This window comes from Amphibalanus amphitrite, unplaced genomic scaffold, assembly GCF_019059575.1.
Source record: "Amphibalanus amphitrite isolate SeventyFive unplaced genomic scaffold, NRLGWU_Aamphi_draft 001383F_arrow, whole genome shotgun sequence".
NCBI classification, from domain to species: domain Eukaryota; kingdom Metazoa; phylum Arthropoda; class Thecostraca; order Balanomorpha; family Balanidae; genus Amphibalanus; species Amphibalanus amphitrite.
In genome coordinates this window covers 68,020-90,383 of record NW_024882876.1, presented here as the reverse complement: position 1 = coordinate 90,383, position 22,364 = coordinate 68,020, and the positions used below count along the sequence as shown (strand labels likewise).

Sequence of the window (22,364 nt, the reverse complement as noted above, 5' to 3'; positions counted from 1 at the left end):
CTACACCGACCCGGGACCCCCGGTCATCCCTGCAGGAGGAGAGTCCGGCCGTCACGCCTCAGTGGCGCCGCCAACCGAGCGGAGAGCGCACTACTTTCGCCGCCGACGAGAGCCGGACACGCCGCCCAGCCGGACCGGCCCGCCTGCCTGTCTGCCGATGGCAACAGGCAACCTGAGACAGCGCACAGTCCCGGGACACCCGGCAGAGCCCCGGGACTCACCCCGAGACAGCGCACAGCCCCGGGAGGTGGAGCCGCGCCTAACAGATACTCGCAGAAAGGGTTCAATGGACGTTATGAGGAAAATCGTGGAGGAGGATATTTCAATTGGAAGATAAGAGGGTCTAGTGGTCAAGAAATACGATGCGGCCGGCGAAATTCCGGCAATCTTACATAAACAATGCATGCAATGAACTTCAACTAAGAGATAGCTTTGCATAAGCTACAGGGTCAAGTTTCTTACTTTGGATACCAGGATTCAAGAGATTGCGAATTGCTGACGAGGACAATAAGAGACATTGAAAGAATATGAAAGCTGTAAAGCAATCATTTTCTCACCAGAAATACAAGCCGATCGATAAATCTTCCTCACACCTTAGGTCAAACTAGAAAACCCACAGGAGAACTGGGACTTAATTTTCCACAACTAACTAATCACCGCTTTCTGGCTACTTGGGTGGACGCCCGGCGCACGCACGAAAGCGCGTAACAAGAGCCGTGGGACTTGATTCACGCATGGGTCGCTGGTGCATCCCGTGAGGAGCGCAGCGCTGGTCGCCAGTGTCTGCCGCGCGGCTGCCGCCAGGAGTCTCACTGATTCGGCAGGTGGCATCTCCGGACCGCTAACCGCATTCTGGCCACCAAATCACACCGCTCCTCGGCCGACTAACGACGGCCGCCGACGCCGCGACGCACCGGAACAACGGAGAAATCCCGTGTAAAAGTGGGCCCGGCCGAGTGCGTGCGTACCTTGTGTGTGGTCAGCCGTCATCGGCCGGTCCAGACAACAGCTGACTCCAGATGAAAACGCCGGCGAAACTGGACACTGACCGGCTACAGCACGTATGTTTAAATCATGTATGAAAATATGATAAAAATATCATACGGATCGTGGATCAAAAGCATCTATAGCCACTGCTAAGCGCGAAGTAGCTGAAGTCTGGACGGACAGACAGGCCATCGTAGGTACTGAAAACTGAAAAGATAGCCAGCGCGTCACAGAAGGGAAGAATGAGATATCAGCTGAAGCTGAATGAGATATCTTCCTGAAGCATGGCTCCTCTAATCGGCAGCTATCCCTAGCACCGGGGTCCGGCCGGGTTGGTGTCCGCGGCTCCGATGTTTGCGGACGGCGCGCGCCGCGTCCGCTGTTCGGCGGTCGGTAATTCATTACAGGACCGACGAGCCGGCTGAGGTCGGTTTCACCCCCGGAGCAGATGTGGCCCCAATAGAGACACCGCGCCGCCGCCGCCGCCGCCGCCGCCGGCAGGTGGGCAATGATGGACAGCGGCTGGTCCGCCCCCGCCCCCGCCCGGACAGACTCACAGGGGCAGTGGCCGTCCTCGGGAACGTCATGTCACATTGCAGGGTAAGAATACGAGCCGACGAATAACCATCATATAACGGTGTACTGGTGCTGAGTTCTTTGGCGTCTCCAAGCAGTCAGGTGTGCAAAGTGGGAACGAGAAACAGTGAATGGCCGTGAAGTAACGGTATGCATGTGCTCGGTTCTCTGCCGAAGTGTCTGCACATTATCACGAACACGCTTCAGATCAGTTCACTGTCCATGTCTGAACTCGCGGAGAGGGCCACTGACCCTCGACAGGCCCTTACCTCACATTTACTAATCCCAGCTGCCCAGTGACCCATGCCGTCCAAAACAACGGTCTCCTGCAGACCGGGTGGCAGAGTTAGCAGTTTACACGGTGGTCGGTATTCACTGTACCGCGGCGGACAGTGTCGGGTCATGCACAGGTGAACCGTGCACACCGCGCTGTCAGATCGGCTGGAGAGCGGGCCGACGGGTCGCCCAAACAGCGCCGGGCCCATCGCCGGGCAGTCGAGCGTGACACAGGCTCGGGTCGTGACCAGACGGACAGCCAGCAGGACTGAGAGCATGTATCATGCATCAGCAGTGTCGCCACAAGATCGAGAGCTGCAGTGTGGACCGGATACACCAGATGCTACAAGTTGCTTCACCGCCGGCTACTTGCAAATTAAAACGACTCCGTTTTCAATGTTTTGTTTTAATGCCGCCTTAAAGGTAGTGTGCCAGCTTTCTTGGACCATATGGAGTTAATGACCCGGATAAGGAGAACCGGATTTTTAGAACTTATCCATACCTTCAAAACTTATGGAAACGTCTTAAATTCTTCAAATTTTGAGTACCCCAGTGCGAAATTCGCCCCGACGGGTTGTCGGTCGTACCCCAACCACATTTCACACCACTATGAACAATAAATGCACACACTAAAATCGCTATTACCGATAGGCTCATCCAATCAAGTTTCGATAAACCCGTTCATCATCATCTCCTGCGGTTTCGAACACGCCTGTTAGGTGGCTTCTGATGCTCGTCGAGGTCGGAATTTCCAAATACGCGTGCGTCGGGCCGCGCGCTCTGACTTCGGCCAAGAAAAATGCGTCAGCTGATCATTGTCATTTCTGCCACTTGCGTGTGGTGTAATGGGGTCATAACTTAAGAGACGGCTGTTTCATATCAATTATTTTACATAAAATCATATTTGAAACCACAAATTAATGTTCGACAGCCAAATTTAAGAAACAATACCAATACAGGCTTACAGTTTAAGGCTCGACATTGTGTTGTCTACGATTAGACAGCTGATAACTCATTCCCGTACGTCGTATGGTCGTAACACTATAATGACCTTTGCTTATTGTCACAAGTGCGCCGCATTCGCGATTGTTGCCCGACGCCTGTTTGCAGGTGAGCCCACTACAGTTGTTATACATATCTAAAAACCGATAAACTTTTAGGCGAAAAAGGCACTATTCCAGGCCCCTTTTTGATTTTTTTTTTGCGATATTAGGTAAAAACAGAAGCTTCTTATCCTAGGAAAAATAAAACGGGAAATCTTTCAAAGGTGGCACACTACCTTTAATGCTTTCTAAACAGCTTTCCGACTCAGTAGGGATCCAAAAAAGACGCGTTACATGAAGGATTTCCAATCCCGCTGCTAATCGTGGAAGCCGGCGCCAGTTCTGGTGACAAACGGAGGCCTTTTGTCCACGTTATGGCGTGCAGCCCGACTGGTTGTGTTCAGCGGGCAGCACTAATGTTCACCACTCAGCGGCGGCGGCAGACTCAGCGGCGCCGGCGGGTGTTGTAGAGTTTCACTGCTCTAATGGACAACTACCGGTCTAACGCCGACCAACCCTCCCCCTTCAGACAGCCATGATTTTCACACATCGAGACGAAAACACCATCAAACAACGGTTGAGTTAACAAGTCAGTAACCGACACTGACCACAGGCCAGTCGATGACATGGCAAACGTTTGTCACACTTTTCCTAGCCAAGCTAGTGTAAAAACGGACATAACCGAAAAGCCCGCTGCATGGATGAGTGGCCCACGTGGAAACTAGGAGCATGTAGAAACTGTAGGTTCTCATCCGCCCCTCTCTCAATGCCACGACGCTCAGCGACCGACTCCACGCTCGAGCATGAAATGCCATCTACCACACTATTATCGTCTCGCATGCCTGGAAGCTTCTAACCTTCGGTCATTACTATCCTAACGAAAGTGACACGACCGGTCAAATAAATACCCCGCTCGCGCCGCCGGCTTTCTTCTCTCAGCAGCGGCCGTCCAAATCCACCGTCCGCCCCGGTCCGCTGACCACGCGCTCTTCGGACCGCCGCCGGCAGATTTCTCACATCTCTCGCGGAGGGAACGGGCGCCGGTCCTTGCCCAATCGGCGCTGACCAAACCCGCCGTCTCGCCATCGCGAGTCTCTCAGCCGTGGCGACGACAGTCACCCGGCAGTGTTCTGGTCGAGGGCAGACGTGCACGTGACCAGGGTGCCGCCCGCCCGTCCTCCCCAGGACAGGACGGGAGAGAGGCGGTCCAGGACCGGTGCCACTCTCGCCAGAAACTCAATTCTCAGTATAGATACTCATCGGGCTCCAAATTTCACCCCTCGGGCTGGCCCCTAGCCGGAGTGGTCTGTGGAATCTCAGGGCACCGATTACTAGCACGATGAGGTACTGCCTTTTGGCAGCAGCTCTGACTAATAGCGCACCACGCCAGCCAGCAGCGCTGGTCACTAGCGCCGGTCCGGAACGGACGGCGGTCCGGTCCGGAACGGGTGGAGGTCCGGTCCGGAACGGGCGGCCGTCCGGACCGGAACGATCCCACCCCGCCCCGACACGGAGAACGGCGTCGAAGTCAGTCGGCCGGAGATATAAATGGCTGCTCGATAGCAGAAACTTACGCAAGAGGTAGCGAAAAATAATGGTGGGTACAGTGTGGCGCGGCCGGACGGCAGCTGAAGGTGTTACACAGCCGATACAGATGGTGGTTGGCCAACCTGTGATGTCCTCGCGTCGCGAAATGCATATGCTCCGAGTTCCGACACCCTTCAGCAGCTCGTGCCAAGAGTCCATTATGTGACATATTTTATTGGCACCTGATGCGTGCATTCTTTTCCCGGCATTATCTGATGAGGAAAACGGTCGCACAATGTCCGGTGCCATGGGTATTGTGTACGTGACTGGCCCGATTTGTCGACTGTAACGCAGCACACACAACTAACGAGGCGACTGCAACTCACAATACAGGGCTAGCCCGGAAACTGCGGTCGGCACACGCAACTAACACGGAATCCACGGCGCTCAGGAATGGTGGTCCGTGGTTCGACAGCCAAGGCATTCTGTTTGCACAAATTAGGATCCATCACCAGCCTTGAAACGGACGTGTTTTGTAGTATTATGTACAGCCAACGGTTGGAAATATTATCTACATATTTTATAGATACATTTTACATACAACGTAGATTGTAGAATGCCAAAGGAAAACGGAACATTTACATATCATACATTGAATTCACAAAAACGTGAGGCCTGGAATGCGGAACACATATTCACAGAGATCTACAAATCAGCAGCCCACATCATGGCACCCGGAGTGCGGAACCATCCGTGATGAGCTTCAGGATTTTTTTCATAATTTTCGGGCGTGGCGCTCCACTACGGTATGCTAAATGTCAATCTATTAGCGGCGACACCGAAAGTAGGAGGGAAACTAACCCCGAATCACCGTATAAAACTACCGGCCGCGGCCGAGGTCTGCCCGTGACACCGAGCGCGTTCCCTTTCTAGCGCACCTGAGCAGGTCGTTTCGGCTGATTACCCCTCCCCCCACTATCAGAGGTCACGTGATCACCGACCAGCACGCCGTGACGTCACGACCCCGGCCTGTGACGTCACAGTTTCTCCGTTTCCCGTCGGCCATGTCCGGCCCCGGGGCGAGGCGGCGGCTCACTGAACAGTTCGCCTTCGCAGCACGAGCCATCGTTAGCGACGGCTCCCGAGATCTCACTTTCGCCGCCAGTCGCCCTGCTCGTCACCGGTGACCCCTGATGACCTGGGGTCACGGGTCGGCCCGTCCTGTGACTCCGATGCCGCCCCGGACCGGAAACAGACCCACCCTCCGCCGCGGGGCCCGCCGGCAGTCTCACCACGCCTTCCGCCCCTCCGTCGGTACCAGAGGCACCACGGCGGCGCACCGGATGGGGCGCCAGCTCCCACTCGCCACACGGCACCCCGCACTGCGGCCCACTCAGCCGAACATAGTGAGACTGACTGATGTGCTTGATGGGCTGCTCATGCACCCATCATCAGCCGCCGAGTTGGATCATGATCCGGGTCACGTGCGTGTTGTCATCAGACGCCTCCGCTGCCATCAGCGGCCGGTGACGCCGCCGACCGCGCGCTGGTGCCGGCGGCGGGACATGTGGCGCAGCAGGCGCGAATCTGGCGCACCACGGCCGCTCATTAGGCGGCACAATGCGCGCTGCGACACAAACTGGCGCACATCTGCCGGCTGGCACCGGCGGTTTGGTACACCACTGATCGCGGAACGCACTGATGTGCATAAACATACCCTCTGATAGGATAATAAGCACGGTAATAAGCACGGAAGAATAGATACATGTGAAACTTATTAGCGTCATGTTCAGCAGCTTTTAAATCAAATACGAGGATAATGACTGTGAGGATAGTTGCCGGTTTCTCCCATAAAACCCTTTGTGTATCCCCATAAAACCTTTAATTTTTATGGGACGATTGCTAACCACCTCTGATCATCACAATTTCAACAGCAAAACCCACTAACTGGTGTCGCCTTTTTTCTGTGCCGCAGAGGGGCCCGTGGCTTGACGTCAATGTCGGCCGGCGCGTGTGCAGCCTTCCTCCTGCTGCTGCTGGCCTCAGTGGACTGGACCGGCGCGCAGCACACCTTCTCACCGCACACGTACTCACAGGTGAGTCCGACCGGACAGCGGCGCCGCCGTCAACAGGTGAGTCCGACCGGACAGCGGCGCCGCCGTCAACAGGTGAGTCCGACCGGACAGCGGCGCCGCCGTCAACAGGTGAGTCCGACCGGACAGCGGCGCCGCCGTCAACAGAACCGGCACACTCATTAGCCCGACCATTAATCTGAGTTCATAGCTAATCGTTAATATCAACGACCGGGTAACTACAGTGAACAATACGGGCATTGTGAACGGCGGCACGCATTGACCCATGCAGAGTTCGAAGGCGACCGACTCCCGCGCCTGGCACCGACTGTTACCAATTGTTACCGACTGTTGCCGACTGGCCACGCGTGTTTCCCGGCAGGAATCGACTGCGTTCCCTCCCGCGGACCCGGAGGCCGAGGAGAGGAGCTTTGAAGAGGCGCTGATAGAGCCGCGGACCGCGCGGGGCGGTGCAGACGGGCGGAGACGCCGGCTCATCAACAGGTGAGGTCACACGCTCACGGCGACGGGGTCCGACGTCTGATGTCAGGCTTCCTGAAGGTTTGTATCAGATCTTATACCGATCTGCGGTTTCCCGAAAGCTTCCATAATGTCCCGATAACGACAAATATCCTTATCATGTCGTCTTAACTGCCAGGTTATCAGCAATAATACAATTTAACAAACAAAACATTAATTATCGGCGTGAACCGCAACAAAACCGGAACAAACAAGCACAATTCGGGCAGCTGACTAATGAGTGACGGAGAAACCTGTACTGACCAGGTAAACTGAGAGCCGTGCTATCGTTCGCCGGCGCACGGGCGGACAGGCGGTGTCCACGGCGACTTTCTCGGTCACCACCCCACCCCCACCGGCGCGGCGGCGCGCACCATCTGCCCCGTGTGAGGGTACCGCAGCGGGCGAGTTCCCAGGACGGTTTGCCGAAGGACGGCGTGCCGCCAGGAACGGTGACTGGGAGTTTTTCCTATCAGCTGTGACCAATCGATTAGACGAGCAGGAGTTTCTCGCTTTCATATGGCGAGATGTTTCTGGAATGTCGCATTAGAAATGCAGTTTCTATACAATCATTTGATGATTAAACCAAAAGGAAAACCAAAAGGAATATCTAGGAAAAACAGGAGCGATCCATTAGCTGAATCACACGATATGGGAATACATAAAAGCAAAATGTTTCGGAAAATAGCCGCCACAAATGCCTAAGCCCAGTCTCGCCGCTCTAGTTTCATCAGAGAAAGGTTTGTGCCATTTTCACCATCCAATGGACGTCCTTGGTCGATGGGCAGACGCTCCATATCTGTGGCAGCCTGTCGCATCTGTGGGCGGTACCGCACCTGTCCCATCTGGACCGCCGTCCGCCGGGACACAGCAGCGGCAGCCGTGGCAGTGGCAGAAGCTGGGGCTGCGGCCGCCCGGCCCGCTCCCCGGCACCGCCGCATCAGATTGACCCGCCAGTCACGCACCAGCGGCGCCGGCCGCGCGCCGCCGTCGGATCGCGTGCCCGCTCTGACGTGAGCCCGTCAGTCCTGCGGCTGAGGCGCACCGAAGGACTGACAGAGAACGTGCACGCCGCTCACCGAAGAGGAAAGGATATGTAAAGCCAGCTTTACCGTGAAGTGTCCCTCTAGTCCGTCGTTTGAGGTGTCCCAAATTACCTCAGCGCGCCTCATCTAACCGTGAAAGCTTACTTGCAAGATCTTTTCTAACAAGAACGGTGGTCCATCAGACAGGTTGCCAGAAGCCCCACACGGGAGCCAAATGTCGTCTATCGGGCATGTGACGCCTAACAAGTCGAGCTCGTCCGTCACGAAGGCGGGCCTCCCAGAGTCCAGAAACGACTCGAACCAGATTTCTTCACATGCTGGGAGTTGTTCCACAACATCTTGCATATTCCAAGCATGGTTGTAGTCGAAAACTCACCGGCGGTACTGCCTCACCCGATGAGAAGAAATGAGTTCTGAAGAGTATCGTTCGCACCATTCGTAGTCTGTCGCAGAGCTGTAAAAGTAGCGCATCGCACCAGCCGCCGTGGTGAGAGCTAGGGTTTCGATCGCTCCGACGCTCCAAACTAGAGACTCTTGATGCGGAGATTCTGGGATTGGTGGACAAATAGAAGCAGCCAGTAATTACAGCTTGCTTCAAACAGTGAGTGAGTCGGACTGTCTTCTTTGTACTGCGTAAGCCCAATGGGCTTGGACGGATCGTTTTCGGAAATTCATCCCAAACTTCCACGTTAGTCAATGAAGGAAAATCTCAGCAAAAAAAAAAAAAAAAACTCCTCTTGGAGACTGACACTGCCTATGCCAACTTCATTTCGTCTCCGTGCAGTCATTTCTACCAACTCTATAAAACTGTTCACTGTCCACAGCCTCTGGATATCCTAGTGTTATCGACTCGTCTCTCTGTGCCAGTGACGGCCGCTCGACTCTGCCGCCGTTCCGCCGCGGAGCAGACACCGGCGCCGCTGATCGCTCGCCGTCTGTGCCGCTGCTCGCACCGTCCCACGGTTGTCGCAGAGACCGCTACACTGCCCGGTCGAACGGCCAGCCGCCTTTAGCCGACAATTAGAGATCAGAAGAGACAGTCACCAGAAACAGAGCGAGAGTCGGAGAAAACGACGGAGAGGTAGGTGGGGTTGGAAGTCAAAACGGCGATCTCACGAAAGGGCATTTGTTGGTAGATAAAAATATCAATACGTCCCAGAACTTCACATTGGAGGTCGGCGCTGGGGAGATACGCCCTGGGAAAGCTGACCATCCCGCCAGAATAGACCCCAGTGGAGTTCAAACCCCGCTGACGGCTACCACGGGCACGGAGCTATCATGCCTGAGCGGCGCCAGTGACCGCGCGGTCAGACACCGTGACACGAGCGTCGAACAGTGACCACCGGCGTCACCACCACCAACACGGTGACACCGCCGGCCCTACCGGCCCCACCGGCACCAACACCGGCACCAGTAACAGCACCACCACCGACACCAGCCACCACCGCTGTGGCGCCCGCTCCGACCGTCGTGTCACCCCTCGGACAGCTGCCGACCCCCGCAGCCTGCCAGACGGTCAGACTGTCTCCCAGCTGGTCATTGCGGCTCCACAGTGGCCACGGTAAGAACTGAGAACCACAGAGAGTTGCGACAACGGTACGCGCAATGTCGTGGTCGCCGGTCGAGGTCTTGTGGGGGACCATCTGGCACGGGGGATGTCCTGAGGTGGCTGTGGGTTAGCGGTCACGTGTCAGACCGCGGCCAGCAGTCGGCGGTGTCGTGTCAGGGACCGGTGTCAGCGGATGGTGTCAGCAGGCCGTGTCAGTTCATATCGGCAGTCCGCGTCAGTCCATATCAGCAGTCCGTATCAGTTCATGTCAACAGGCCGTGTCAGTTCATGTCAACAAGTCGTGTCAGTTCATATCAGCAGTCCGGGTCAGTCCATATGAGCGGTCCGTGTCAATTCTTATCAGTGGTCTGTGTTAGTCCATATCAGTCGTTCGTGTCAGTCCATATCATCGTCGATGTCTATCCGTACTGGTTTCAGTTTCAGAGGTGTCACAGTCACTGTGTCAGACTCGGCGGTGTCAGTGTCACACTGTCACAGTCGGCGGTGTCGGTGTCACCGGCTGCCCATCTGACGTCCGCCCGTGCCGGTCGTACGGTCGCCGGCCGTCACGTGCACAGCCCAGCTGACGCCGGAAGCGATATCACCGTGACCACCGAGCGGTGCTATCAGAGCTGCACGCGGCCGGGATTAGGGGTGTGATCCGCAGCGACCGCAGGCCAGCCGGCACATACAGGCATATCGGTGGTAAGGAATTTGACACCGGCCGTCAGCGCATGGCTCACGAATGCTTTCGCGCATCAGTCGTGATTTTCCTGGATGCGTCCGACCAAAAATAAAAATGAAAGGCGTTACTAGGTATTTCCAGCGGCAACCACAACTTGGATAACAGGCGAAACGATTAGTCTTCCGTCAACCCTGTCAGCGGTGGACCAGCTTGACAACCCTTCACGGCCCTGGCACGAACAACGCGTTGACAATGCCGTCAGCTTTCGAAGAAAATTCGCATCATCAGTTTGTCAGGCGCCGGCAAACTGTCCGAGGTTTCACAATTCGGCAGCTAATTTGATATTTGTTTGGCGCCCCGGCGGCCGGCACACAGCCTGCCCACCGGAGCGCATCCGTTCCGTGACTTCGGGACGGCCCGTGATTGTGCAGAGAAAACCTCACACTCTGCAGTGGCCGGCCCGGTCACGCCCCATCGCTCGGCGCCGCTAGAGCGGCCAGATTAGCGAGCTGGCGCGTCCGGCCGTGACCGTTGGGCACTGCGGAAGCGGACGGGAGAGAGGAACAAAGCCGACATGCAGCCGACAGCCGGGTGTTTGCCGACGCCAGCTGCCACCGTACTGCATGAGTTCCGTTATGCGGAAAACACTTGTTGACTACTACATATAGACAATGACATAATTGGATGCGAAACATACAGCGTTTCCGTTTACTCCGGGCCCTCCACGGTCTCTAGCGGACTTCATACCATAAACCAGTGTTTCTGTTTGCTCTGAACTGGAAACCCTCCAGTCTACAAGGGTGCGGTTTTGATAGTCCACATAAGTCTTGTTCCACCAAGCGTGTCATTCAGACGATGTGACGTCAAACAGTGCTAGTTGTCCACTGGCAGCGGGCATGGATTTATGCACGACGAAGTCTATTTTTGAGACAAAATCCACTACACCGACGCTGAATAGTTTCTTTGTTTGCAGGATGCCATGTCCGTCCCAAATAATGCACTTGGTGTGTGGTTCTCACAAATATTTCACATAGCTGTGCTGCTCTTTGAACACAGATTACCAAAGCATGGTGTGAGATTCGCATACTCAGTGTTAACACATTATTTGCGTGTCTACTCGTATTCCGCATTTCGCACTCTACCTTGCTGTCATAAACCGTTTGTTTACTAGTAGGTATCACCAGTATAACGCCTTTTGGGGCGACTAACGGAGCGAGCGAGAGGGTGAGCCTTGCACGTGCGAAATTTCGAGGGGGTATGTACGGTTCTCCAGGGTATTAGTCGTTGGTCGCTCGGCGAGCGGGAGGGCAACCAGTTCCGCCCCTGTATCGCGTGGCCCCTTGCTCCGCCCAGTTACGCACGAGCGTACTCCACGCCGCGTAGTAGCGTGGGGAGGGGAGGGTTAGAATGGTGGCATGTGTAGAGGCTAGAACCGGTTTCCACCGCCATGCCACCGCCCAGCGACATGGAGCGGGGTCAGTGACCAGGGCGCAGGGAAAGGTCAGAGGTCAGCTATAACGTAGAGCTTTGTGTCTCCCTCCCCTCCGCGTGTAACGGCCGCACGACAGCGGCCGGCCGCCGATCAGGCTTGACATGTCAAGGTCACCCTCAGTCAACGGGCTCGGAGGGTTGGTCGAGTGCGCGTCCGGCATGGCTGACGACAGTCTCGACCATATGCTATGGTGCCGATAGACTAGCGTGGGTAATAAGTTTTCGTTCAGTGCATATGGCTGCTGGGGTGTGTCATCTTGATATGATGCTTTGTAACGTGTATGATACGCTTAAAACCTCGCTGGCAGTGGCCGAGAGGAGAGGGGGCGGGGAGGCGGGCGCCGCCTCCACAGTCCACATGTTTATTTGTGTTGACTGTTGATAGCTGCGAGAGCTGAAATTTGGCAAGCGTGACCTTTGATTCAAGCTGAATTTTTATGACAGCAGCTGTATTTTCACCCTCACCCATATTGGTGTTTTCCCAGCGTCTATCGTAAAGGGGGGAGGAGGGTCCGTTGGACCCCTTTGCCGTTCAGCCCCTGATCGAGCTAGAGCTTCTCGGAAAAAGAGCGTGTCGCCCGTGACGAGAGGAGGCCGATGATACCCAATTTTAAGGTCCTAGGTCATTGGTTGACAGGTCAATATAACTCAAAATTCGGGAGAATCGGGACCTGTTAGAGCTTCGTTAAGTGAAGCTGTTATAGGGTTTTGCGGGGTGATGATCACGAATTTCAAGTTACTTTTTATCACAGATGATGTTTTTGTGCATTTAGGCCAGGTCGGGTCAGGTCAGGCCAGGTCACATGTTACGAGGGAACCAAAACTACTTCTTAAATGTTCAAACGGTTTCTAAATGCGAAATTAACTCCAAAATCTACTTTAGAAACATGTAGAACTCGAAAGAGTGAACAAAGGTCATCAAAGGCCAGTGACCTGACTGACCTTCACGTGACCTTGATACCCACTGGAATCCATGGGATCAACATCCTTTCACATGTTTGATCGCTTAAAGCCACAAAAAGACAATAAAACGCGCTCTACTCGAAATACGCTAAAACGCGATTCGCGATTCCGGCCAAACATGGTCTTGGAAAACAGGTCACAAGTCAAAAGTCTTTTGAGTCAGGGTCATACAAATTATAGGGTTAATATTGATTAACTCGAGGGCACTGAAAGTTTCGTCGCAATCAGCCGCTTTTTGCGCGTGTTATTTGCGAAAAACTGAGGGTAGGAGGCAGGGTTTCGGAGTCGGAGTCGGAGTCAGAGTCGAAGTCGGAGTCGGAGTCGCCCGGAGTCGTGGCAAGCAGCCAGGAGTCAGAGTCGGAGTCGGAGTCGGTCCAGCTGCCTCGACTCCGACTCCGGAAAGTTAACTGAAGTCAATCCGTGCTATCACTTTTCAGCTGTTTTTAACCAGTTTCCCAACGGCAAAATTCGCTTCTGGTGATCACAAACAAGGTATTTTTTCCCACATCTTGTTTTGTTCTGAAAAGCTAACATTGCATCTTACAAATTTCAATTTATGTCATAATTTAGTAGGCAAACATTTTGTATTTGCGTTATAACTTCTACTATTCAGTCTGTATATTTACTTTCTTCTTTTATCGCTCCGAAAAGTGCCTAACACAAACACAGACCGACATGATGGCGATGCCCGTGGTCATGATACGGCCACACTCGTGCTTCTCGGCGGGTTTTCAAGCTGGTCGCCAGCCGCTGGTCTCTAAGACTTGGGAGAAATGGTGACCGCATGAACGAAACCGGAACGATCTCCCGGTGCGCGAACAGGGTGTCCGGAAAGTTCTGGCGCCTCTTTTGGACGTCGTCTAACGCGCACTGTGATTATTGGACTTTCAACCAATCACTGCAGATATGAACCCTCGTTCACCGCTCAGCTAAGGGTCGCGTAAATATGACGTTGAATCGTTTTCAGTGCTAGGTATATGGGCGAAGATGCGCCTTGTCTCTGAGAGCCCGGTGCGGCTTGAACAAGGCGCGAGTTGCAGCGCGATGCGGCGTTTCCCGGCGAACGGTTGAGCAGGCAAAGGTGCATTCCGGCTCGGAAATTTCTTAGAAAATATTATCACTCAGTTACGACCACGGTATGCCAAAGCTGCTGAGACTGAAGCAGCATTTCAGCGGCAATCGAAGAAAATCTGGGGTCTGATGGGCACAAATGTTCCATCATCTTCGTCAAGGTTAAATAAATGGCTGACAGGCTGGTCCACGAGGGGTTCCTGGACAGTGGACACGACAATCAAGGCGACGTGCCCTAAGGGTCGTTGCCTTGATTGTCGACGAAAGGGTCATTTCGCACTTCAACAGCACGGAGCGCCCTCCAACAACGCCGCTGCCGTCCAAACCAAACTGACAGAGGAGCTCGGCAGACCAGATCACCGTGGTGAAATGAGATAAGGCCACCTTATTATCCCAGCCTTAACCCGCTCAACTAAGGCATACTACGCGTTTTGCAGAATAAGCTCTCGGCCACCTCTCATCTCAGCCTGGAGTCGCTGAAGACTCGCATCATGACAGCATGGGAGGACAGGAAATTTCCTGCATCGTCAAAAGCCGCAGGCGTTTCCGCCCTTGCGTCGAGACCGTCGTCGGCACAGACGGTGGTTTCAATGAATGGGCACTTAGCACAAGCATGTGGCTTGGTGTTCCTGGTCATTGTTTTGTTCTATTGCTGAGTATCTATGGACCAAAGGCATTTATTTCAAAAATGTTGAAAAGCGCCAGGACTTTCCGGACACCCTGTTGCAGGCGTTTTCACCAAAAAGTCCCGATCAAATTGAGCTAGCGAGTCGGGAAGCCACCAGTGGACTTGTGAGGACCTACCGAATCGCGATATGACCTCCTTGGGCCAGCTTCGTGGCCTGAGTGGCTCTGCCCTGACCATGACCTGATGTGAACACATTGACCTCAACAAAAACAAAGCGTATACTATTCGACGCGCTTGAGCATGCACAACTCGATGGTGCCATGATCTTGGCTCTGTAACCACTTATGGTGAAGTTGTTTACCAAAAAACGATCCCGCGACTTGGAGCACTTGTACTGACCTCAGAGTTTATCGGTTGACCTGAGACATTCAACTCGGGTACCAGTTGCTGCATCTCATACGACGCACGCGCTCAGTTTTATCCGCAAGGCGCTAGCTCAATGGGGCAAAAAGACGGAGAGGGGTCGTAATCGCCCCCCCCCCTCGGCCGGGGTATATGCAGGAAACCCAAAATTCCGTTGAGGGTTAAGCACTGAAGTGATATATTATGATGCGAGAAGGTATAGGTCAAAACAAGTATGCACACAAGTGGGTGTGAATAAAACTGTGTTTGAGGTAGGTATGTTTTTTTATTATACATTCGATTTGCTTTAGTTATTGGTAAGAACAGATACAACCAAGAAGAGCGCCCCTGAAGAAAAGGTGGCGCACCGGACGGGTGCGATTTTAAGGTCTAAGGTCAGTCGGAGACCTCTAAGTTCGGATCAAGCGCTGCATGTTAGGGGTAAAAAAAAAAATGGGGGGCAAAAAAGCATCCCGATTTTGGCAGCATCGTCATGCTTTGTCACGGCACTCATCCACTTCCTCGGCCGAAATATTATTTCCTTTTTGTATGAGTTCTGGCATAATCCCGCACATTATGCTACATGTTGTTTGCCATGAAAAAACAATGCATGTTCAGCTACGTTCTACGCAGTACGCACTAACCTAACCACCATCCCATCATCCACCACTAGCCACCATCCCGTTCTGTGCTCCCTTCCACCCCACACGAATCAGCCGAGATACTATTCACAGTAGTCAGTCGGGCTAGCGCTATCCTATCCTCCCTTCCTGACTGCACAGTGCTAAAACCCAGAGCCGAGACTTCCCGAGCGCGACCTCTGACCCCACGCGGTCCGAAGGGTCGGCCGATGCCTAAGGGCGCGCCGCGCGCCGGCCACCCGGATAGCCTCTGCCGAGTCTCCCTTTCATACACCGTTCACTACGCGCTCGATTCATTCATGATTCTGTGTTTCCGCGCTCCTGTCGTTAGATGGCTCTACTAATGTCATAGGCGATCCCAGGAAGATTGCGGCCAGAATACCCCAAACGGCAGAAAATGAGGTTTTTGGTGAATATCTCGGAAAGTATTTGGCATACAACGATGCAATTTCACAGTCTCGTGGTAAATGTGCATACACATAATTCGGGTTGATACTTATGCATTTGAACATTATATAGGACCAGATATGTCCGAAAAAGCAAAACCAACAAGACTTTTACTGGAGAGCCGTACCTCTAGCTGACTTGTGCACGGCACCCTACTAACCGGTCTCTAGCGATGTGCCAAGTTTGAGCACAATCGGCCCAGCTGTTCTCGAGATCTGGAAGCGGCACCCTGCACGTGCGCACGTGCAAAATGGGTCCCAACTCCCAACTGACTTTTGCACGGCACCCTACTAACCGGTCCCCAACCATGTGCAAAATTTGAGCGCCATCGGTCCAGCCGTTCTCGAGATCTGGAATCGACCCCTGCACGTGCGCACGTGCAGCAGCACCCCAACTCTGGCACATGGATATGCATTGCCTAGCCTAGTGGGTGCCTACCTACATGCCAACTTTCAGCGCAATCGACCAAGTAGTTACCGAGATATTGCAACAATTACAAAAGTGACACCTCTTCGTTTTGCACGTGGCACGTGCATAAGGGGTCACCCACATCCATCGGGAATAGTCCAATACTTGGTAGAAGGAATGAAGCTACCCTACAAAAATTACCGCATGTAAATCGGTCAAGTGGTTGCTGAGATATAAGCGTCGCAGAATCGTGACCACGGCCGGCCGGCCGCTCATACTCAGAAATTTCCGTTATTCTACGTAAGACTCCGCTCGCTTCGCTCGCTCCGTACTAATATCTGGTATATCACATACCTTCCCTATGTGACGTGATCCATTAGCTATCACCAACACTCGCTTCCAACCTTTAAACAGCTCCCACACTCTGAACAGCAGCCATACCCAGCCCCCCCCCCCCCGGCGCACCACCCTGACCAGCCCGTCCCTCCACCTGTACCCGCAGCCGGCGGCTCCTCTCTGACTCCCCCTGTGCCCGCAGCCAGACACTCCTCTCTGACCTCTCCTCACCTGTGTGCCCGCAGCCTGCGGCGGCCGCAGCCGGCGGCCCCGTCCCGCTTCTGGACGCTGCAGCCGAGCACGGTACACTCTGCCGAGGAGCCGCCGGCCGCCTGGGTGCCGCCAGTGCCACTGCTCAGTCAGCTCGCCGACCCCGTGTCGGGCCGGCTGCCGACGCTGCGGTTCGCCGGCGAGCAGCGCTGGGGGCCGCCGCGCGCCCCAGGGGCGGCGGGGTCCGCCCAGCTGCCCAGCGTGCACGGCCTGCCGCTGCAGCCGACCGACTACGGACGGTTCGGGCCGCCCGGCCAGCACCAGCAGCACCAGCAGCAGCACCAGCAGGGACACCAGCAGGGGCAGCACCAGTTCGGCGAGTACGGCGCCACCAGCTACAGCACCGTCAGCTGGCCAGCCGGCCCCACCACCGAGAGGCAGCCCGAGTCGGTACCGGGCGCTCCCGGCCCAGAGACCCCGGGTCGGCCTGCGCCGGGACCCGGCGTGCGAGACCAGCTCACCCCTCCGCCGCCGCCGCCGCTCGGCTACTTCCAGCTGGCACTGGCGCAGGCCCAGGCCAACGCGGCTATACCCGGCGCGGCTGCCGCTTCTGACGGAGCTCCCGCGGGGCCAGTGCCGGGTCTGGGCGGCGCCGGTCAGTCCGGAGGAACCGGACTTCACAGCGAGTCGCAGCTACCTCAGCCTCAGCTGACAGGGACGCTCCCCTCCCAGTCGGCTCAGCCTCCCGTCCCGAGCGCAGCGGACGGCGACTCCGACTCTGACTCCGACTCCGACTCAGAGTACGAGTATTACGACTATGGCGACGGCGAGTATTACTACTACGACGACGAGCCGCTGGGCGACGGAGACAAAGCGGAGACGGACCGGGACGGAGACGAGGAGGAGAACATCAGTCAGGAGACCAGTCGGGAGGAGGAAGAGAACGAGCGAGATGAAGAATATGAAACTCAAGGCGCTGAAAGCAAGTACAGCAGCATAGACAATCCCGCTATCCAGCAATATAATATTCCTCACATTCCTGATGAACCTTACCAAAGCAGCGGCACCTTCCATGTCACCCACCATATCACCGACGATATTGATACCGACGAGACATACGAAAACATCGAGCCGGTGCCTGCAGTAGCGCCGGTTGTCGATGAAGACACTGCTGCGTCGGCCTACGTCGAGGACGCCGCTGCCGAAGCCGTCCCGCAGAGGGTTGTCGAGGATGGCACTGTCGGCGGCGCTCCTCAGAGGACTGTGGAGGACACCATCCAGGCCTGGCAGCAGGTGCTGCGCTGGATCAACGACCCGCAGGTCAACCCGGCCGCCGCGGCCCCTCCGGCGGCGGGGGAGCCGACCACACCGCGGACGGCGGATACGGCACAGCAGGGGGCGACAGTCAGTGCTGTGTATCTGCCAACGACAACTACAACCACTACCACTGAGCCAGCCACCACCACATATCCGACAACCACTCCTACTACCGCCGCTCCAACCACCACGACCCAGCCTACAACCCAACCAACAACTTCACCTACATCCCCACCCACAACGACATCCACAACCCCGCCCACAACTCCATCAACCACTTCAGATTCACCCACCACCACCACCACCACTACCACCACCTCAGCGCCCTATCAGGCTCCGACGAGCGCCACGACCTTTTCGCTCCCCTGGCTGACCGAGGAGGCGACCACCGTTCCGGTCACCACTACCACGGCGCCGCTGTTCCTGTTTGCCAACTTCCCCCAGTTCAGTGCTGAGACTACCGGCCGGACCGGCTGGACCGACCGTCCGGAGCCGTCACTCGGCTTCCCCAACATAGATAAAGATGAAGACCATGATCGGGATGATGATGACGACGATGTTGAAGGAAGTTATGAAGACGAGAGTGAAGATGATGATAAGGTATCCACTGACACACCATCAGTTCCAATCTTCAGCCGGCCGATACCGAGGTTGGAGTCGCGCCCCTCCTTCACGGAGACCTACCGCCTGGGGCAGGGCTCCACTGGCGACACCACTCACTCGTCTGACGTGCCTCCCGCCGCCAGCGTCACAGACTCTCCGCCGGAGACCGCTGAGCCGACGGAGGGCGGCGTCAGGACCCAATCCAGCGCACAGGACACGGCGCCGACCTCTCTGCGGCCCAGTCTGCGCGACATCCAGGAGGCCATCCTGCCGTACAGCCTGGCCGAGCTGCTGGTGGAGGCCGAGCAGACGCTGACCGAGTTCCTCCGCAGCCGGCCCGCCATGGACGAGGTGATGGCCGTGCTGGAGCGGCTGAGGGCGCGCCGGGAGGGCCGCCTGCCGCCACGAGTGACGCCGCCGCAGCGGGAGCCAGAGTCAGAGGTAGCGGCTGCGACTACCAGAGTGGAGGTGCCCGCGCTGCCTGAGAGGGGCGCCCAACTGGCACCGGTAGGAGGCGAACCTGAAGATGATATTCATGATGACGTCGATGACGATACTGACCATGAACATGACGAGAAAAGTGGCGACGATGATGTCGAAGAAGAGGACGATGACGCCCAGGCATATTCACTAGCTGATGACTCCGATCCGGGCCGTCGGCCGCAGCCTCCTCAGCCGGTGCCGGAGTCGCTCGACCTGACCTCTGTGCTGGCCGCGCTGAAGGAGCAGCCGCCGCCGCCCTCCCCGGCCCGAGTCACCTTCCCGTGGGAGACGGCCGAACGAAGGCTGCCCGGCGGACTGGCCCAGCCCGGAGAGGACCCGCCGCCAACGCGACCCACCCGCCGGCCGACCACCGCCCGGACGACCGAGCAGACGACGGCCGCAACGACCGCGCCGCGCAAACGGAAGGTCTGGAGCCTGGCGGAGATCCTGGCCGAGAAGAAACTCTCCCTGCCGGCCTTCCTGGCGCAGGGAGGGGACGTGAAGCAGCTGCTGCTCGAGTACAACGGAGTCCGAGAGGAGGACACAGAGGATACCGATGATTATGATAATGATGAGAGTGACAGTGAGAGGTCAGAGGACAAGGACGACGATAACAACACGTCTGGGGAGGAAAATGAAAATGATGATAAAGACGAAGAAAGTGATGACGATAAGCCGGAGGAAGTTAAAATCTGGAGCCTGGCGGAGATTCTCAAAGAGCGCGGTCAGACGCTCAAACAGTTTATCTCCAGCGGCGGAAATGTGGGAAAAATTCTGGAGGAATACAACGGAGCGGACTGGAGGGAGCGGCGAAAATCGGCGACCAGAGCGCCACCTACCACACCGGCAACGGCACGGACTGTGTCGGGCGACACAGCTGCCGCCACCTCAGGAGAGACCTCAGGGGAGACCCCTGAGGACGACCCGGCCGACCCAGAGGACGAGGATCCACCCACCACGGAGGCGCCGACCACCGAGCGCCGACCAGACGCCGTGCTGCCGACGCGGCCCAGCCGGGCGCCGGTCAGCCTGCGGCCGCTGTTTGGCGAGGGCGGCAGCTACGGCGCGTCCCGCGGCGGTCTGGGTCTGCGACTGGACGGCGCCGACCCGCCCGTGTACGGCCGGCCGCTGCTGCGCACACGCACCGGCGGTGGCAGCCGCGCGCCGCCCCGGCCGCCCAGCTCGCGGTACCAGCCGACGGCCGCGCTCGGCGCCGGCTCGTACCGGTACGAGGGCGAGCGGTTCGACGCGCCGCCGGCGCCGCTGCCGCCGGACGCGCTGTTCGAGCAGGTGAACCAGGAGACGGAGCCGGCGGCGCGGCCCGAGCACGCCGTCGGCGCCGAGCCGGAGCCGGAGCAGGTGGAGGACGGCTCCGGCTCCGTGCGCGACGCCATCATCACCAGCGGCGTGGTGGGCGGGTTCGCGCTGGGCTTCTTCATCGGCCTGCTGGTGCTGTGCCGGTGGCGGCAGCGGCGAGAGAAGCAGGCGCTGCGCCCCGGCCTCTCGGTGAGCAGCGACGGCGGCAGCAGTGCCAGTCCGCTGGACACCGCCAACATCGACCTCACCAACTACACCAAGGCGTACGCCAAGAAAAAGTCGGCCGGCTTCTGGGGCTCGCTGCGCAAGTCGTTCAATCAGCGATACGCCACCGCCTATTCGGACAGTCCGTACGGCGGTGTCGGGGGCAGCACATGAGACGCTGCGCCCCGCCTCGGCCGCTCGGTCAGAGACTCGGGACATAGAGCGGGGCTCCCCGTCCAGTGAATAGTAAGTCAAAAGACAGGTGTGTTAGTCCAGCGAGCCGGGCGGCAGGCTCCAGTGATCAGTGTGATGTGAACTGCCGACACAAGGCGCAGTATCCGACTGGTGTGCTTACTTGCCAATGTATTCTGCAGTGGCCCAAGGAGCCGGACTCACAGCGTGACACGGTGCCCTGTCGGAGGCGCCAGCCCTGCCGCCAGTTACGCAGTGCTGGCGTTCAGTAAACTGAGCCAGAGCTCGTACTGTGGGTATCGACCGCGGCATCCTACAGAGCCGCGGAGGGTGAGCTCCAGTGTCATCAACATGACAATATTCACCGCGGACGTGATAGGACCATGGACGATTGTAACTCGTCATAAATGTGCCTCGTATTTATTAAACCTCGGGCCAACGTTGCCGATTGTGCGCTACGTAATTGTCATAGCCATCCGCCGCCGGTAGCGGCAGCAGCCTGCAGCAGTGGTCTGCGCTGCTCAGCAGGAAGTGGTCGGGGCCAGCGTTTGTTTGTGTTGGCCGCGGTAGCCGGCGAAACGCCGCAGTGTGGCCGGTGATCAGCGCGAGCCGCTGTACTGACGTTATGACGTTGGTGTGTGCTGACGTTGCACGCAAGATATTCGCCAATGTCTGTGATGTGTGATTATGTGCACTGATATCGAAATCAACTGTACTCTGTGTGCCTTGTGTTTATTCAGCGTTCGACTTTTAATAACGGTCAGGATTGCAAACCGACACGACTCATTGTACAACTCAGGCTACACCAAAGGCTATACGGAAATATAGCGGTGTATTTATTTCATAGAATCGGAAAATGAGCAGCAAGGCGTAAAATGTCAACACGTACTTAACTAAAAAAGCGCATTACTTAGCTGATAACCAAAGATCATATATAAACGTGAAGATAGATCGCGGTGGGACTGACCTGTAATTCTCAAAGGTGAAGTTATCCCTGATGGCCAGACTCCTTGCCTCGGGACAGTGCTGAAAAAAAGGACCAAAAGGCGAGCTACCGAGGGGCAGAAAACACGGAGACCAGCCAGATGGGAGATGGAGACGACGAAACTGGGGTACACGGGAGGTAGCACCAGTACAAACGATTCGAGCAGTTTAAACGAAACTGGTTACACCAATGCACAATGCGAAATCTCAAAACAGTTATAAACATCATTTTTCCTGGGACAAATGATGTGAACACCGCGCATGTGATAAGGTACACTTCATTTCTGCGCGCAAAAGGGCAGGATATCAGCGACAAACCAGTCCACCATGACAAATAAACTGCATCTGAAGGAGGTAAAATGGCATAACAATCATGCTTGCCAGTTC

The 22,364-nt window shown here is 56.2% G+C and overlaps 1 protein-coding gene across 2 annotated transcripts in view; it reads right to left on the bottom strand.

Moving 5' to 3' along the window:
- LOC122372665 (actin-histidine N-methyltransferase-like) overlaps positions 1-22,364 on the bottom strand; it is a 52,365-nt gene that overhangs the window by 18,467 nt on the left and 11,534 nt on the right. For both annotated transcript variants that reach the window (XM_043350170.1, XM_043350172.1), the window contains exon 7: positions 21,961-22,019. In XM_043350170.1, coding sequence (XP_043206105.1) covers positions 21,961-22,019 — 59 coding nt within the window. The remainder of the gene's footprint in view (positions 1-21,960; positions 22,020-22,364) is intronic.